Below are 19,698 nucleotides of genomic sequence, written 5' to 3' on the forward strand. Positions count from 1 at the left end.
AATAGACGTCCTTCCTGCTTCCCAATAATAATATTTCTAGTTGTGTGTTGTATTACATTTGATTCAACGGAAATTATGTGCCAAGAATAGTGCTGAGGCAACTGGAGGTATAAAAGTGTGCAAGAAACACAGTGTCTCTGACTCTTAGTCCTCACAGAGCTTAAGAAAAAGCAAATCTCTAAATATAAAAGCCTAATATGCAAATTGTCCCCATGGGAGTTCAACTGGAGACCAATCACTTGCTATGATGTGCACTGACCACCAGGGGGCAGCGCGGAATGAAGGAAGGCCCTGGCTGGCAGCCAGCAGCCAGGGAAAGGAGGCCCCACCAGCAGCCAGGGAACAGAGACCCTGGCTGGCAGCCGGAAGGCCCTGATCGACCCTGATCACCCACCAGGCCTAGGGATCCTACCTGTGCACAAATTTCATGCACCGGGCCTCTAGTGTGTGTGTGTGTGTGTGTGTGTGTGTGTGTGTGTGTGTGTGTATTTGAGATATATATATATATATCATAAAGAGTGCAAAGAACCATTGGGAAAGGCAGAGTGATGAAAGAGCATTTTCAAAGATGTGATACTGTTTGGTAAATTTGAGAAACTGAAAAAAGACTAGAGTAGCTGATTTAGTGAGCTTAGGAGGGAGCTGCAAAAATGGAGTCTGAGAGAAGCAAGGGGCCTTGGGGGCAAGGAGTATAGACTATATTTTACATGCATCAAGAAGTCCTTGAATGATTTTAAACAGTAAGTCACTTATGCAATTTGAATTTTAACAGTGAGTGAATGCTACAGGAGAAGGGACTGGAGTAGTGAATGAAAGCATGAAGACCAGATGAGAGGCTACTGAAGAAGAGTAGATAAGAGATTCTTATGGATGGGACTACCATGGTGATATTAGAGATGAAAGTAGTGATAACTGTAAGGATTTGAAAAATATATTGGGATACCATCATCAGGATTTGCTGATAGGTTGGAAAGGGAAATGAGTAAAAAATGACTCCTAGATCACTGAGCTGAGCCAATACATGGAAGGTATTAGTGTTTATTATGATGGGAAAGACTGGAGAAGACCAGATTTAGGGGTGAATTTGAGACAGTGATTTCTAAAATGGGGAAAAGGCATTTCATAAACTTGGTAAAATATAAGCCAACTTAATTTAAGATAAAGCTTGTATGTGGTTACGAACGAGATAATCAACTTCCCATCTTCCTTCTTCTTCCTCTTGCTTATTCTTTAATTGTTCATTTTCTACTAGCTTCTTCCCTTTACTAGTACAATACAAAAGTTTTATATGAATTTTGTATTATAAAATGGAAAGAGAGTATAGAGCTGAGAAAAAAAAGTGCCCATTGTTAAGCCTGTACTAAATAATTCAGGCACTGTACTAGAAGATGATGAGCTACTTAATGTATTTTTAGCAGGAGAGTTTCATAATGTGATCAGTGTTTTAGAAAGATATTCTGGTGAAAGTCTGAGATCTTAGCTGAAGTGTGAAGAAGTCCGGTCTTATTTCCACCTGGGAGCCTATTGTAAAAGTCCTAGTTAAAAGTGATGAGACCCTTGCCCTGCTGGCATGGCTCAGTGGTTGAGCATCAACCTATGAACCAGGAGGTCAGGGTTCGATTTTTAGTCAGGGCACATGCCTGGGGTTGTGGGCTCAATCCCCAGTAGGGGGCGTGCAGGAGGCAGCTGATCAATGATTCTCTCTCATCATTGGTGCTTTTATCTCTCTCTTCCTCTCCCTTCCTCTCTCTGAAATAAATAAAAAACTTTTTTTTTAAAAAAAAGAGTTTACTTATATATGGGTATATGGGAATAAAGCAAAAATGGGGTTTATGTAACCAATTTAAGAGACGGGGAGAAAAATTACAAAGTCTGGGAACAGCAAGCTGTGTTTTCTTTTCCTTGGATAAGCAGATTGTCTGGAAGGCAATCAAGAGGCCATAATGGGAAATCTGCCCTTGAGAAGGCTGTCTGGGAAAACAATTTGAGTGATTTATGGATTGGCCAAGATATACTGAGAGTTCCACTGTGGGAAATATTGTGCATGTTTGTCTCTGAGTAATGTTGGCCAAGGTCCTGCTGGTGGCACCTTCACCTTGGTGAAGCCAGAATTATACTTTCCCACCTTGGAAAATCACCTCATGATTTTAAGAGTTTGAAATGAAAGTGGTCGTGTTTGAGCTGAAACCTGACAAATTAGAATTCTAAACACTAGACATATAGTATATGAGCATGTTCTGCCGATGAGCAAAGATAGAAATAATGAGAATGTGAATCATGGAGAGTGTTCAAAATGCTAAGAGATATAATAAGAATGAATCTGGAAAGATAGGTTGGCATTTTTATGGAAGGCATTGCATAGGAGCTTAAGCAGTTTGATCTTTATCCTGCATGCTCTGGAAAACATTGTTAAGTTTTTGAAGGGGGAGAGAGATCATGTGGCTTGTAAGATGCTTTGGGTGTCAGGAGAGAAGAGATGTGAGATGTAGAAGACAGGGAGACTATTATGGCTCTTGAACTATCTACCTCACAGACACTACTTTTTCAACTTTTTTCATAAAAGCTTAATAGGCAAAGTTATAAAATAAGGAGGGCTACATTTAACACCTCTTTATTTCAGCTTTACTGTACTCATGCTTTAATTGTTCACGTTACCCTTTGGTGATTACAGTCCTTGTTGGACAAGTGATATTAATGATCTCCAACACACCTGAACCATTTACCATTTCTGCTAGGTTTTCTTTAGTAATTTTTCCATTCCTTTCAGTAGTTATTCCAAGTATCTAGACCTCTCTTGAGAATCAGTTTGCATATCTAACTTGCCTGTACAGGATTTCTCTTACTCCCCTCTTGCACTAGATTTAGAATTTGCTCTCCCCTGCGGTGTTAATACTAATTATCATAGGTGGTAAAGCTGAGTACTAACTACCCTTTCCCTCTCTTAAACGTGTTTATAAATTCAAACTCAGTAAATACCAAAGCAGATAAATGCAAATTCAATTCAAAGGGGACAACAGTTATTAAAAGTCGAATAACTGGCAAGTACACATTACCATGTGAATGCCCACAGGGCACCATTTGGCTCTCCAAACTCCGTGTGTTGGAGGCTAAATTGCAGAGCAGTGATGTAATTTGCAGGGAGCAGAGTGTCTGAGCTGGTTTTACACTCAACTTCCTAAGACTTTAAACAACAACCTGAGAAACCTTTTGCTCTTATTTTTAAATTTAATTTTTATTTCCTTTCATCAAATGTATACATTAATAGAGATTTAAACGTCCAAGAGCTCGACAATGCTTGTGAAGGAAAGTAGCACCTTCCCATCACACACATACATATACGAAAACATCCTACTTTTTAGCTGATTCTGCAAATTCTACATTTCTCCAAATACTATGCATATGTTGCATTGTAGAAGATGAAAATTTAGCCATTTTATTATTACCATGATCCCTATCTTTGCTACTATGGGGAAGGGGAAAAATTCCTCTCACCCCTCTGGTTCTTTTTGGCTGGCTGGAATAATCAAAATAACAGGAGGCAGATTGACAAGAGAAAATCAAAGTTAATCTGTGCTCAGGAACCCCACCCACATGAGAGAGTCCGAGACCCTGCATACATGAGAGGTTCAGAGATAGAAAGGGATTGAGGTCTACAAGACATTCTGAGCTAATGGTGAGGTAAAGTGCCTTGGGGCTTCCAAAGGTCATTGCAGGATGATAAGAAGAGCAGACATTCAATATTGGTAATTTGCCTTGACCTATACATTGATAGGTCAAAAACAGTTATCTCTGATAATCTCTTATGGGCAAGGTCTCTAATTCAAACTCCTCCAGATAGTCAAGGGGAAGAGGGGTAGAAGTTTCTCTTGAGACTAATCTAAAATCTCAAAGTAATCTGCCTTCCTGAAGCACATCTTGGGGTGGCTCGTTCCGGAACCCCACACTACCATATCACATCTGAACATTTCTTGCGCCCTCCTATCTTCTAAATATAGTTATATCACAACTAGAGGCCCACCACGCGAAATCGCGCGAGACCCAGACCACGAGTGCTGCGGGACCCAGCATCAAGTCCCCACCCACCCACACGTGCCCACCTTGAGGACAGTTGTGGACGGAGATAAGAGTAGTTTCCTGCCCTAACCTTTCCTTCTCAGGAGCACTTAAATTGACCTTCGCTGGAAGATGAGAATTGAACAGAGCAACACTTACTTGTTTGCATGAAGAAATCATATGATATTCAGCAGGTGCCTTTTGGCGTTGGGTCGTTACGGAGTGACGGCGTCATGGCCACGGATTTTTATAGTAGAGATTTTGATTATATGAGTTTAATGGGAAGCAGGCTTTATGGGTTAAAATTTTGGTTCTTTCCCTTACTCCTTGTCCAATCGATCATGGTGTAGTTGCTTAATAGTTCTATAGTTCAATTTCTTGCTGTAAAACTGGGATAAAATGAGTATATTACATTATTATGTGAGGACTATGTGTTAATATACACATACTATACATAAAGCTTGTACTTTAAAACATTAGTAACTATTAACCACTTTTACTACCTTGGAGATTATCGTCATCGCTCTCGCGTGTCAAATCCTGTTTCCCGTATCCCATATCTTTTCCTTTCTTGGTTTACTTACTCGTTTTGCAGGTGCTTCCTGAAAACAGATACACAAGCAATGAAATTCTGGTTTCCATGTTTAAGGAATGCCATGTATTACTCTTATACTTTAAATGATAATTTACCTTGTCACGAAATTCCCTTAGGATTTTTAAGGCATATCTAGCTGTTATAAATAAAATCTAACTCCCCTTCCCCATTTTTCTGAATTCTCTCTGAGACCCCTAGTATTTGAACGTGGAAACTCGAATTTACATCCCTTTGCCCTCTTTCCATCTTTGTCTTACTGTTTTACCTTCTAGGAAATTCCCTCAACTTGATTCTAATGTTTCTATTGAATTTTTCCCCAAGGACTAAAGAGACTCCATAACCGTGGAACGATATTAAGAAAAAGAAATGACACATTGAAATAGTGTTAGAGACGAGATGATGAGACCTCGATTCTTGTCTTCTTGAAGGAAAGATTTCAATCAAGAGACAGAGTGTAGAAAAGCAAGCGAGAATTTATGGAGGACAGCAAAAACACTTAGGACAGTGGAACTAGGCAGGGCATAGAAGCAACAGGAGAGCCCAGGCCCACTGGGAAGTCAGAGAAAAGGCTCACCGGAGACAGGTTCAAGGGGTTAGCCTTGGACGACCAACCTGCCACTGCCTATTGCTCCCCTGGTTGCAAGTCTCCTGAGGTCTCTTGAAGTTTAGGAGATAAGTGCCTGTGGGGGAAGGAGAGGGGGGAGAGAACGGCACAGGCATGCTCTCTAGAGGGAGAGAGAACTGAGACCTTCGTTTTCAGGGGTTTTAAATGGCTGGTGCTTAGGGGAGGTCTTAGGGGAGAATCAATAGAATATTCATCATCTTTATGCTGATGTACCAAAATGAGATTTATCCTCTTAATTTGTCTGTCCTTGGGTGTGGTTGGCAAATGGCAATAATTGGGTTTCTGATATCTGTCTCCCTGAGTAGAGTGATGTATGTTTATTTACCCTGTGGTTGGGGAGGTGAAGTACAAACCATTTACTCTTAAGTATCCTTGGTTTATGGAAGATAATATTTACTAGGTGGCTGCAAACTGCTGTTTAACTTAGTTTCCCTATTCCGCTTGTCCTGAAATTTTTTCTAGCTTCTTACTACTCTGTAACAATATGGCTTTATTATATTTATTCTGGCTTTAGTGAGCTCTCTCTCTCTCGCCCCTAGAAATGATAAATACAAAACTTAAAGACTAATTAGGAATGGATTTGCGTAATAGTGGTAGTTTTAAAACATGTTCACAAATTCTTTAACATGCCTCCCATCTCTGGGGTGGATTTTCACCCATAAAAATGATTGAAAGATGCCATGGTGAAAAATAATTAACATCAAGAAGCAGGGCTATACAATTTACTTTCCTGTTTTAACAGTACAGCTTAGTTTCTTTTATTTTGTGGCTTTATTTTTTTTAAATCAGAGACCCTGGGAACTTGATACAATGTAGGTGAAAGGGACTGCCCTTTGTCTCATTCAGTTTTTAAAAATATATATTTCTATTGATTTCAGAGAGGAAGGGAGAGGGAGAGCGAAACATCAACTATGAGAGAGAATCATTGATCAGCTGCCTCCTGCACGCCCCCTACTGGGGGTTGAGCTCACAACCCAGGCATGTGCCCTGACCAGAAATGGAACCCTGACCTCCTGGTTCATAGGTCCACGCTCAGCAACTGAGCCACACTGGCTGGGCTGTCTCAAACAGTTTCCAGAACTTCTGGAGCTTGTTCTGCGTACAGCAGCCCTTCCTCACACTTCTTATAATTTCTGCTGCTCTTCCCCAATAGGTCCCTGCCATGGATAGAGGGTGGAAAAGCCCCAGTCCCTTTGATTCTTGGTGAGGTAAGGGGAGGGCCCAGCACCCTTTCTGGTGGCACTTTCTATTCACATTGGGGACACTTCAGCAGTAGTGCTATCTATCCTCCAGGTAAATGTTTGTATAAGGAAAAAGACTGAGAAGAACTACTGAGTTAATCACTCCAATCTTGCTATTTTCTTTTCGCATCTCCTGAGTTAACAGGAGAAAGTGAATCATTTCTATATTTGAGCATGCATGCAGCCCTTGGAGTCCTGACTGACAGCCCTCTCGGGACCTTGCTTACACTTCATGCCCTTCACCTAATATGTCTCTCCGAATTCCTGAGTCACGATTTGTTTATGTTCCTGCTCCAGGAGCAAACTGCGGCAGGAACACAAACAAAATGACGCCAACGAGGCGAAGGAGGGGTCACCGGCTAAGGAAGCCAGCCTGGCTCCCAAGGTGCCCGGCGGGTGCAGCTGAAGAAGCAAAGGGCAGCAACATGCAAGCGCAGGGCATTCCTGCACCGGCCAAAGGAACCCCGTGTCCCCTGGTCCCCGGTTTCCCCAGATTCCAGCTCCAGCCAGCTGGAAAAGGCTGGTTTTTCTCCCAGTGTGTGTGTGTTTGGACCCAACCAAAAAAAAAAAAACAGCGAGGAAGAGGGAAGAAGACATCTATAGAACATGTGTTTTTGGCTTTAAAACCGCTTTTCATGTCACACTCTCCATGGAATAAGAAGTTCAAAACCCGTTTCCGTTGGCAGTGAATTATATTCAGGAGAAGGTTAGGTAGGAAGAGAGCACCCTGAAGCCAACCACGTGTCTGTCCACCCCCCTCCCGCGGGGGTCCGGGACGCCGGGGGGCGGGCCGAGGGGCGGGGCGCCGCGACGTCACAATGCCACCGCGCCGCCGTGTTGTTTTTGTGTTCCCAGCTTTCGGGGAAAGCCAGCGCCGCTTCTTTTCACCTGGCCTTCCTCCACCTGCGGACCAGAGGAGCCGAGATCCCTCCCGAGAGCCCGGCCTTCGCTGCGCGGCGACCCGGAGCTGCCTTTTCCGAAGCGATTCTGCTGCGTCTTGAGATTTGGCCGAAGGAAGCCAGACGAGGGCCACGCAGTCACCAGCCCTGGAGGCAGGCCCCCGCCCGGGGATCTTAGAAACCCTGCGGTTCATCATGAAGTTCCAGTATAAGGAGGACCATCCCTTCGAGTATCGGAAAAAGGAAGGAGAAAAGATCCGGAAGAAATATCCGGACAGGGTCCCCGTGAGTTGCGGGGGAGTGGGAAGGGGGAAGGGGGATAAGGAAGGCGGGGGTGGGGGGGGGTGGTTCGTGATGGCTGCCCTCAGGCACAGCAGAGCGCTGGCCCCTAACGTTACTTCACCCTGAACGCCCTTCCCTGCCAGGAGGGCTGGCGGGATGGGTGCGCGGACTGCGGGTCTTTGAAAAACCCGTGTTCCCGGGGCCCGTGCCCGTCTCCGGAGCTGACCGCATCCTTCCAGCCGAGTCTGCGTTTGAATGACTCAGCAGAATTGGGAGGCTGTGTATGTAGGTTGGGAGGCGCTCAAAATGTGGCCCTTTTGTGCGAGATCGGCTAGGTCGGGGCCGTATATTTGCTTCCTTTAAGGTCGCAGGGACACTGATTGGGGGGAAATCTCTGGGTTTTGCTCCCATCGATTTCTGCCTTAGCTGGTGCTCCCTTAATCAAGTTGGCTTTGGTCCTCATAGCTTTGGGTTTGGGAGGCAAAGGTTCGGAAGCCAGTGGGTCTTTTTTTTTTTCTCTTTTTTTCCATTCTGTTAGGGTTGGGAGGGGGGGGCGGGCAGGTGGCGGGGGACGTGCCACAAGACCGGCCTGGCCGGGAAAACAAGGTCACGTTCCCTGCGCAACAGCGGGGCTGCCTCATTCTTGGCTCCCCGGGCGGTGCGGGGGGGCAGGCCGCCTTCCTCCGCTACTTACTCCGATCAGATTGTAATTAGACACAGGCAGGAAGGCCCGGGCGTTGTTCTCTCGGTTTGTGGACCCTGGTTCATGTAACTGAGGAGGAACAGCGAGAGTATCTTTCTGCATCCGGGCGCTTTTCCCATCACCACCCCCCACCCCCGTCCCTTGCCTGGTTTTTCTCTCCTGTGGGCTACACAGCCGGATTGGAAAGCAGAAGACTTTGTGCTAGAGAGAGCAACAACCTTTCTATTTTGGAGATGAAGGAGCAGAAACTTTAGATTGTAACCTTTATTATCTTCAGGCAGGGACATTAAGATACATGTTACACACCATTTACAGCTGAAGGAATTTCGGTGATCTGATGTGCTTTCCTGACCCAGCAGGTACACTTAGGCCTCCTCTCCAATCCTTGTCTAAGTGTCCTGATCGCACAGCGACCAGAGCAATCTGGTAGAAACCCAGAACAATCCTTTTCCTATCAGGACAGTCCTTTTCCTGTAAGGAAGAGGAGACGCGAGGGCTGTACCATTCTCTGGACATTGCACACAAAAAGGATCCTTCACTTATTGCTTTTGGATGACTGCTTCAGAAGTTTCTCCCAAATCTGGTGATATTCCACTGTCCTATAATAACATTTAGAAGTGACAGTTAACTTTATTGATAGTTGTACCTGAGCACATTCTGCCCATAGTCATTCACTCTGTCTTAATGGTCCGCCCACCGTTATAATCCCCATTCTACAGAGGAGGACTCTGAAGCACAGATAAATGAAGTAACTGCCTAAAGGTTTCACACAGCTGGTCTGTTGCAGACCTTGGGTTGCAGCCCTGCTTTGGATCCTTCATACAATTCTATTGAGAATTAAGTGTGCACTGTGTACCTCACACTGTTTGGTATTGGAAATAGAGAAGTAAACTGTTGCTTCCATCAAGTGTCCAGAGCAGCATGAAGCTCTGTTCTCAGTAGCTCTATGTAAGTTACAAACGCTGAACTGTACCTGTTCCTAAGTCTAGTTAAATTTCCTATGTTTCCTTAAAATTGAGATCCATCCCATTTCCATGTACATGCATTCACCCAGAATGTTTCAGCTGATTCTCCCTATTCCCTTCCTGCTGAGTTTGGTATTAAATTTTTACAAAATTGTACAATTTGTGAACTATTTGGACCAGCACTCAGACCTCATGTCCCTCCAGTTAAAGTTTTAACCAGTTAAAAGCCTCCCAACTGCTCCTTAGGAACTCAGCCTGTGACCTTCTTTCTGGCTGTGACGCAGGAAGAAGAGCTTTGCTGAGCTCTGAGGTTTGATTCCCGTTTTGGGTCGAACCCTGAATCTTGTTAAAGTGTTCTGTTTACCAAATAGAGGGTTAGAGTAAATTATGTCCAAACCCCCTTTCAGCTGCACCCTTGATGGGTGGTGTTAAAGCAGCCACGTACCCTGACTGCTCACATGACTCTAGCTTAGCCCCAGCACAATCTCTAGAGCTGCCACACCTGAACAGGTGTGACTGTGCCTTGGGAGGGAAGGGTTTCATGGGTTCTTAAAATGATCTTAATAGCTACAGTGTGTTGAAAACCTGTGACATTGCAGGGAACTGTTAGGCACAGGTTGTCTATTTTTTAAATTCATGAACAGCCCAAGGAGTATTAGCCACATTCCATTTCACAGATGAGAAAAACAGATGAGCAAAGCCTCTGGCCCAGAGCTCCCTGTAAGAGAGTAGCAGAGTTGGGATTCTTGGAAACCTAAACATTTCTGGTAAAGCAGTGCTTTCCTGCTCCCCTTCCTTTTCCTCTCCAAGTCCTTCCCCCTTCCCCCTCCCCCCCCACCCCCCCCCCCCCCGCAGTTGCTTTTTTTCTACTCCCTTGTTGTGGTTTTCTTCTTTTATTTTTTAAAAAAATTGATTTCAAAGAAGAAGAAAGAGATAGAAACATCAATGACGAGAGAGAACCATCAGTCAGCTGCCTCCTGCATGCCCCCCCCCCAACACCACCACCACTGGGGATTGAGCCCAAAACCTGTCACCTCCTGGTTCATAGGTTGACATTCAACCACCAAGCCACATCAGCTGGGCTACTCCAGTTTTTATTTTTAAGTGTTATACTCTTTTGGTCTTAATGGTATAGGATTATTTTTCTCTGTATACATAAAATAAGTTTTTCACTACTGTTTTTTGTTTTTTAATTTTAGAGAGAGAGGAAGGGGGAAAGAGAGAAACATTAGAGAGAACCATCCATCAGCTGCCTCCTGCAGACCCCCTTCTGGAGATCGAACCCCCAGCCTGGGCATGTGGGGGACTTGAACCGGCAACCTTTTGATGCATGAGATGATGCCCAACCATTTGAGCCACACTGCTCAGGACAGTTTTTCACTATTTTAATTGGTCTCCTTAAATTTAAAAACTTTGACACCTTCCTCTAAGCCAATCCTTGTGTTTAGATACTTTTGTATAATTTACAAAGCATTTTCACATAAAATTTTAGGGGTAACTCAATTCCACCATATCAGTACCATAACTTTGTAAAGGAGCTGTTGGAAAGTTATCTTCCCTTTACTCATTGGAATGCTGAAGCTCAGAGAGGTTAAGTGACCTGTTGAAGATCGAACAGCTACTAGGGATACTTGACCAGTGTTTATTTCTGCTTCTATAATTTTCCTATACTTTCCAAATCCTCTATCTAAGGTAATGATATTTTCTAAACTAAAAGTTAAAAGTCTAAATCTCATGGCTTTATAATAGATTTCAAATATTTAAAATTTAAATATATAATATAATATGCATGAATTATAAATCTATAAATACTAAATATACTTTTGCAGTATGTAATTTAAATATATTATTTAAATATTTAAAATGTTAAATATTTATAAGTCTTCTATTTTATAAATTTACATGAATAAAAAGTCTCTAATTTTCTTAAATATATTTTTAATTGATTGTTTTAGAGAGAGAGGAAGGGAGAGGGAGAGAGAGAGAAACATCATGTCAGAGTGAATGTAACATCAATCTATCGAATGGCTGCCTTCTGCACGAGCCCGAGACCTGGGCATATGCTCTGACCAGGAATGGAACTAGCAACCTTTTGGTGCACAGGATGATGCCCAACCAACTGAGCCACACTGGCCAGGGCAAGTCTTTAATTTTTACATAGCTTAATTTTTTTTCTTTCCTGTACAGAAATCTATGGTTTTTCTAAACTTTCAAATATTATAGAAATACTTATAGACATTGAAAAATCCCTTGAAATTCTAACATAATATTGATAAATAGGTTATTGTACTGAGATAGCACAGAATATTACACTGTAAGAACTATTTTACTACTTACTCTTTTGCTTAATAAAATAGTGTCTTAAACTTTTTTTGTGTGGTCATTCTCAAAAAATTTGAAAAAGTATAAAATTTAAACCATGTCATCTACAGCTTTAATAAATGGCATTTATAAGAAAGAAAACTAACAGGTACGCTGGACCCGTGGTCAGCAAACTGCGGCTCGTGAGCCACATGCGGCTCTTTGGCCCCTTGAGTGTGGCTCTTCCACAAAATACCACGGCCTGGGCGAGTCTATTTTGAAGAAGTGGCGTTAGAAGCAGTTTAAGTTTAAAAAATTTGGCTCTCAAAAGAAATTTCAATCGTTGTACTGTTGATATTTGGCTCTGTTGACTGATGAGTTTGCCGACCACTGCTCTGGACCATTTGAGAAGACCCAGACAACCTTAATGCTCTAATTAAATACCAGAAGGCATCTATCCTATAGTATACCTGACGGGTAACTTGTAATTACTTAAAATCAAGATTCGTTTTACTTTTCATCACATGGCCTGGCCGTCCTCTTGTTATTGCAGTAATAAAACTACAACCTTTCTCAGAAAGCCCATTTCCCCGTATATTTGTAAGAGAGACTAAGTAACGGAAAAATGTTACTGGGACTAGTCCAACTCACTTCAAATGGGGAAACTGTAGGATGTGGAAGGAAAAATACTAGGTTGGTTTCCATAGTTTTCATTCCCCACTCTTTGCCTCTCCTGCCAGGTGATCGTGGAGAAGGCTCCTAAAGCCAGGGTGCCTGATCTGGACAAGAGGAAGTACCTAGTGCCCTCTGACCTCACTGGTAATGCTCTTCCTTCCCTGACCTTTCCTCCCATAGCCAAGCGTTCCCAGTCCTTCCTGCATGCATGAGATTGTGAGACTGAGGAAGTAGGTTGAAGAAAGTAGGATTCTTCAGAAAGTTAGGTTATTCAAAAATGGTGACATGATTCTTCCCCATCATCACTCCCTTAAGCATTTCGCATCCTAGTGCCTCGTTTGATGCAGGCACAGCAAAGTATAAGACATTGAAAGAGATCAGATGTCTGTTAGTTAAAGCATTTAACATCATCTTTGTTACTATGATGTCACTTTATTCCAAGAGGAAAACCAGACTAGTTTCTTGTGAGAATCACATTTTAGAGATTCTCAAATGATATCTTTGTCTCCCCAAACTCCATTTTTTTGGTTAACATTTTACAGATGCTTTGGTTAACGTTTGGAATTGCAGAGGATATAATATTCATTCTTCACCTTGGTCCTTAGTGGAATTATCACTGCATCCAGGAGACACTGGGAAGATTTTTAGATATGTTTGCTCTAGAGTTCTTAGATTTAAATATCAGCCTTCTAGAAGGTCTTCAGTGTGCTCAGTAAAAGGGAAAGCGTTGAACTCCATTCATTGTCCCAGCATTGGGATGAGGGGTGGTGCTGAGATTACTGGAGTCGAGAAGACTTCTTCCCATGACTACTTTATCTTAGGATGGAAGTGTGTTTCAAATCAGATTTAGACAATGAGGGGTTTATTATAATCTGGATATAGAGTGTTCCCTCCAAGCTTTCCTCGGGCTTAGCATGGATATGCTAGCATCGGGTCTAAATTTGAATAAATGAAAGTAAGTTCCTATTTTCTGAGGAATAAACTGCTCAGTGGCATATTACAAGTACAAGGGAGTACAAGTCTTTGAGTTTCACTTCATTTCTATCGCTATGGGACAGTAATGGGCTCTGTTCAGATGGTATGAAAGGTGGGACTTTAAAGGGAGCAGGTATAGCAGAATTCTCCTAGTCCCTTGTGTTCTCTCCTCTTGCCTTTCTTTTATAAAACCTTCTTCCTTCATCCAGTTGGCCAGTTCTACTTCTTAATCCGGAAGAGGATCCACCTGAGACCTGAGGACGCCTTATTCTTCTTTGTCAACAACACTATCCCTCCCACTAGCGCTACCATGGGCCAGCTGTATGAGGTAATGGTCCTGGTTACAGCAGTGCGGACAGGTCTGGTGTTCTCCAGCCTTTGTTCTCGTGCATTTTGATAACACACCTGGGAAGTGGAACAGGAGGTGTTGTCTATCAGGATCCTCTTACTCAGGGCAGGCACTGTGAGGCTCTGTGAGATTAGATAGCACTGTCCTTTAGGAATAGAGCAGCTACTGAATTCAATCCCTTTTCATTCTTCTTTCAGTCTTGCCTTGCCTGGCATATTATTTTTTTTAAATACATTTTTATTGATTGTAGAGAGGGAGAGAGAGACAGAAACATTAATGATGAGAGAGAAGCATTGAGCGTGTGCCCTGACCGTGAATTGAACTGTGACCTCCCAGTTCATAGGTCGACACCCAACTACAGAGCCAGCTAGCCTTGCCTAGAGTATTTTAACATAGGATTATCATTATTGAAACAGTAGGAAATGGCTTTTGATTGTGAAAATTTCAAATAAACAAATTTATAATTAAGACAAAATCTTTAAATTGTTTTAACAGGTAAACTCAGCTGGAGAGAATAATGAATGTAATTTTTTTAAAAATACCTATTTTTATTGATTTCAGGGAGGAAGGGAGAGGGAGAGAGAGAGAGAAACATCAGTGATGAGAGAGAATCATTGATCGGCTGCCTCCTGCAAACCCCACAGTGGGGATCGAAACCCCAACCTGGGCATGTGCCCCGACTGGGAATCAAACCACGACCTCCTGGTTCATAGGTCGTTGCTCAGCCACTGAGCCATGCTGGCCAGACCAATGTATGTGATTTTATTTGGTTTCCCTGGTAAACGGTCAGAATCCAACAGTAGGTCTTTGTCTTGCTGTATCACCTAAGAGTGTAACTGTTACTCCTGAAAGGATTTCACACAAGATGTTGCCTCCTTCTGTGCCCCTTTAGTGAGTTAAATAAACTTCGAATACTTCTAATTGTTATCCCATAGCATATATTCCCTATTAGTAGATATCTCAATGTGCATGTTTTGTTGTATCTGTGTTTTCCTTGCTAGAAAGAATGAGCTTTTAAAGATAAGGATTATGCCCTCCTTGTCGGGGAGATAATGAATGGGATGATGTTTTCTAACCTGTCCTCATCTCTTCCCCTAGGACAACCATGAGGAAGACTACTTCCTGTATGTGGCCTACAGTGATGAGAGTGTGTATGGGAAGTGAGTGGTGGCAGCCCAGCAGATGGGAGCACCTGGACTCGGGGTAGGGGGAGGGATATGTGTGGATGTGGGGAAGAGATCGTTAGCTCCCACCACGGAGGAGACAGAAGGTGAAGACATCTGGAAACACTACACCGTACACACCGTCGTCATATTTTCACCTGCTCAATTGATATTTTTTTGCTGCTTCCTCGGCCCAGGGAGAAAGCATGTCAGGACAGAGCTGTTGGATTAGCCTTGCTCGAGGAATGGAGAGGATATAATTTCATAGCATTACTGCGAATTAATTTTTGTGTGATTTCTTTTCTTTTTTTTCTTTTTTTTTTTTTTAGAAGAGTCAGGAGGTGGGCAAGTTGGGGCCAGAGATGATTGTGGACCAGCATCACCTTTCAACTCTCCCTTCTCTTCGAGCAGAGATTCTCTTTGACATTTGCACAAGACAGCTAGAGAGGGGAGAAGGGAGGGGATGGGAATGTTTTAGGACTACTGGTAGTGGACCATTCCTGGGGACCAAGAGAGACACATTGTAATTCAAACATTGTGCCCCATCTCTCCTATCTCCCCTCCTCCTCCTCCTCCTCCTCCTCCTCCTCCTCCTCCCCCTCCCCCTCCTCTTCCTCCTCCTCCTCACCACATCTCCCCCATCCCAGTCATAATCTCACAGACATCAAGCACCACCCCAGTGATGGGGATAGATGTCAGACAGAAATTTAGATGGAGCTCACTTTAGGAAAATAAGAGCCAGGCGTGAAGGACGTGACCATGAAGGTAGTTTTGATAGCATTAACTGGAATTGTTGAAGTATTGAACATCTCTGCCTAACCTGCTCTCTCTCTGGTGCCCCTCATCCCACCCCTACCTTGGACTTTAATGAGCCTCCGCCATTTCCAATGACAGACTCAGCGGATGTCCTCCCTCCCTGCTGTCCCTTCTGTCTCACAGGCACAGAAATGCTAAGTGATGGCCAGCTGCTTCCCTCCCGGGGTTTTCATTTACTGCAGCTGCTAGTTAGGAAAGTTGGAGAGGGTGACTTTTAGTAATTCGTGGGCCTTCTGTTGATTCTGATTATTTTCACTTTAGGGGTTCTTCTGGGTGGGGGTGGGGAGCACTCAGACATGACATTTCAGCTCATCTCTGCTCATGAAAAGGGTTCTTCCTGTGTGGGGGAATCTGGGTGTTGATTCTGTCAGCTGCAGGTTCTTGTGTAATGTTTATGCTGTCAGGCCAAGGAAATAAAGTCATTGTATCCCTTCAACTCGCCGTGAGTTCACAACTGTTGCCTTTGCTTAGTATGCATTACAGTGGATGGCAGGTGGAGTCTCTGAGCAGAACATCTGAGTGGGTGACTGTTGGCAGTATTTGCTCACATGTAGTCAGACGTGTACAAGTTTGCTGACCAGGAGTTACCGTCTAAATGTGAGTGGAGGTGGGGCAGTGTGGTGCAGTGGTGGTGTGTGCGTTGGTAAATGCTTTGTCACTGTTTTATGTGATTTTCTAAACTGAAGGGGGAAGACCGCCTACATCAGAATATAGGGGGTGGAATTGGGGATGTGCAATGCCTAAGCCTTGTTCCAGATTTTACCCACTCAGGATCTCTGCGTAGGCACCTGAATTTTTAATCCCATGATTCTGCTGTGCACGGAAGTTGGAGAGGTGTTGCTCCATATACCTGGTTTTGCTCTTAAGTCCCAACTAAACATATTCTCTCCACATCTTGGTTGGAGGCTAAAGCAGAAAAGGCACATAGGTAAGGCTCCTGGTCTTCTGACCATTTGAGTCCACTCTGTTGGACTGATACATGAGTGAGCAGTTGGAGTGTGAGTTAGGAGACAATGAAAAAAAGATTAGTAGACCATGCTTCCTTAAAGAACTTCAGAACCTGTCTCTGATACTCTAATCTTGCATCTGTATCCCCAAGTAATGTCTACCTCTGCAGTTTTGGTGGTTATGAAAGATCCATGGCAGGACTCCACCCACCACCAAACCACGCCCAGTGTACTGACTGAGAAAGTTCAGCCCGGATTGAGGGAAGGAGGGAGCCCAAGCCCAGCAAGCACCACATGAAGAAAATTAAGAAAAGCGATAAGGAATTTTGATGTTGACATCAAAGCACTGGGAATAGACACCTGTCACTATTGGCAGAAAAATATTTAGGTGTTTCTGATAAAGCCAAATGGAAGCTAATATTTGAATTAAGATATGAGTTACATTTTTAAGGTAATGGACTTAGTCACTGCCTAAGAATGAGATGGGATAAATGTTTAAAACAAACAACCCAGGCTGGTTTTGCTCAGTGGTTAGAGTGTCGGCTTGTGCACTAAGGATCACAGGTTCGATTCCTAGTCAAGGGCATGTAGCTGAGTTGCAGGTTCGAATCCCTTGGCCCTGGTCAGGGTTCTGAGGTCAGGGTGCATGAAGGAGGCAACCAATGGATGTTTCTACCCCACTCCTGTCCCTCCCTCCCACTCTCTAAAAAATCAATAGAAAAGTATCCTTGGGTGAGGATTAGCCAAAAAAGGTAAAAATAAAAACAAATACATGGCAGATCCCAGTTCCCTACACATGGGGAGCAGTCCCTGGAGTGCACGGGACAGCGGCCCGTCACTAAATCCAAGAGGTACTTTGAATTGAGAACCTCTGTCTCCCTGGGAGACCTTTGCTTAGTTCAGTCTGACCTATCTCTGGGTCTTTCTGTTGGAGAGAATTGGTACTTGGATGGGATATTGCATACTGCTTTAGACCAGCCCTCTACTATTATAAATCCCTAAAGTTAAATAACTTAGTTCAGGGGCAAAGGCAGGCTGGGTGTTTGAGGGCTCCGATTCGGATGCTCCTTCCCAAACAGTAGTATCTCAGAGCCACTCCCATGCTTCCTGCTGGTCCAGCTCTAAAGCCTCTCAGTGCCCTCTGGCCATTGTGTAATTTAAGTCTCAGAGTAAAAGCAGCTTAAGGAATGTCTTCACTATCCGGGGAATCAAGAGTGAATGATGTGTCAAATAGTCCAATTTGCCCCTTAGAATACAGTCTGAAGTCACTATCTGAGATGAGTGAGTTTTTAGCTTTTATCAGATATTTTGATAGATCTCATATCTCTGAAGGGTGAGCGTACATCTAGTTTTGCAAGGAGCATCTTGACTTATTCCTATTGTCCTGATTGGTTTATTTATGCTTATTTCACTGTCACAAGTTTTCCAATGGGCAAACATAGAAGCTCACTCTCATATCTATCTATATATATAAAAGCCCAATGACCAGAATGGCAGAACGACTGGAACGACCTGTGGCTATGACGCACACTGCAGCAGCCAACCAGCCTGATCTGGGCCCCAATTGGCCAACCCCCCTACCCCCACCAGCTGGCCTGGCCCCCGATCATCCCCCAACACCCAGTTTGGGGGTGGGGCCAGCTGGCCAACCATCAGTGGCCCCTCCCCCCACTAGCCTGGTCCGATGGGCCCCCACCCATGCACAAATTCGTGCACCGGGCCTCTAGTTTAGTATAAAATGGAAGCTTATTACCACCATGGAGAGGGGGTGAGAGAGAGAGAGAGAATGTCTGCCATCTAGATACATCCTGCCCCACAACTGTTAGCGCTGTGGGTGGAAATGATAAAAAGAAAGCCACTCTTGAATAGCAGACTGCTTGCCGTGTTTTCCCCAATGTAGAAGTGATTTCCTATAAAGCTCTGCATTTAAAAAAGTTCATAGACTGTGTTGTGAAATCAGAGGTCAAGATTGCAAAAGAGCAAAGCAAATGGTGGTTAACTCATGAAGAAGGTGACTAGGCAGACAGGTGCCCTGCCTGGCAGAGCTCCAGGGGCAGCACACGGTTGTGCAGTGTGGAAGGTGTTCCCGGCATGTGCACCGGCCTCTGGCTGTCGCAGTCCCCCTTTGGTTACAATACTGTCAGTGTACCAGTTGCTGTGGACATGTTACCGTCGGTAAGCACATCATTATTTGTGGTATTTGTGTCATTAACCACCAAATGGTATTCATTTGAGGTTTTGTGTGTGGGCTGAGGCATGCTCTCCACTTGCCCATGGATATAGCACCAAGTTAACTGTTAAAATAAATGCAGTCATTTCTGGAAAATAAACTAGTTGACAAAATCAGTTTCAGCCAGTTTTGACTCTGGCTGAAACCAAGAAGACTTGTGATCCACTACTTCTAGCTGTGTTTTCCTTCGGATGTAATTTTACTCAGAGATTTGAACGAGCTCCAAGCATTCATCCTTATTTGTTTTGTTTTGTTTGTGCTGCATGAAGCCACCAATTATTTTCAGGAACCGGCCCATTTCGTCCTTGAGTGGCCCTGAGTCCGTGTTATCACTGAGAGAGCTTGCCTGCAGCCCAACTCCCCACCCACCACTGTGTTTCCCTGGCTTCACAGTGACAGGGCTATTTGGTCAACACAGCTGGGGGCATAGTATCACGTGAATGACTCAGGCTGCAGAGCTTGTTTTTCTCAGCTATTTTGATATACGTTTTAAAAGAAAAAAACAACAACAACAAAACACACATTAGAGACCCTGTGTCAAAAGCTGTGCTCTCCACACATTAACAAATACAACTCCCCTCCATTTGTACCCCCCGGAGGAGAATGAAGTGTGTACAACTGCCTTCCAAAGAGGACACGCTGGGCTCAGGCCTCTGCAGCCCAAACAGCTCTGTGGCCGGAAGTGGGCAGCCCAGTGCTGGGGACGACTGGTTCTGGTGGCAAGTTAGGCCTCTTCTCCCTTTGCCTTCTTTTAGTCAACTTTCTAATCCCCGAATGACAGATCCCTCAAGGACCCACTCTTCTTAATTACCCACAAGGGAGCAAGAAAGTGAATGAAAGCAGTGTCAAAGGGCAGGACAGACAACAAACCTTCATTGG

At 43.9% G+C, this 19,698-nt stretch overlaps 1 protein-coding gene across 1 annotated transcript; it reads left to right on the forward strand.

The window, feature by feature from the left end:
* Positions 1 to 7,336: 7,336 nt before the first annotated feature.
* Positions 7,337 to 15,480, forward strand: GABARAPL1 (GABA type A receptor associated protein like 1). Its single transcript, XM_079774627.1, has 4 exons — positions 7,337 to 7,698; positions 12,405 to 12,483; positions 13,524 to 13,642; positions 14,762 to 15,480. Exons 1-4 carry the CDS (start codon positions 7,609 to 7,611, stop codon positions 14,825 to 14,827), a joined length of 354 nt encoding a protein of 117 aa, XP_079630753.1. The 5' UTR covers positions 7,337 to 7,608; the 3' UTR covers positions 14,828 to 15,480.
* The last annotated feature ends 4,218 nt before the right edge of the window (positions 15,481 to 19,698 follow it).

Source organism: Cnephaeus nilssonii (genome assembly GCF_951640355.1).
Source record: "Cnephaeus nilssonii genome assembly, chromosome: 6".
NCBI lineage: Eukaryota > Metazoa > Chordata > Mammalia > Chiroptera > Vespertilionidae > Cnephaeus > Cnephaeus nilssonii.

What these genes read in the sequence shown, in the direction of transcription:
- GABARAPL1 (XM_079774627.1), top strand. Translation starts at nt 7,609, where the DNA reads ATGAAGTTCCAGTATAAGGAGGACCATCCCTTCGAGTATCGGAAAAAG. An exon ending in AATATCCGGACAGGGTCCCC is followed by an intron (nt 7,699 to 12,404) that starts GTGAGTTGCGGG and finishes CTCTCCTGCCAG; the next exon opens with GTGATCGTGGAGAAGGCTCC. An exon ending in CCATGGGCCAGCTGTATGAG is followed by an intron (nt 13,643 to 14,761) that starts GTAATGGTCCTG and finishes CTCTTCCCCTAG; the next exon opens with GACAACCATGAGGAAGACTA.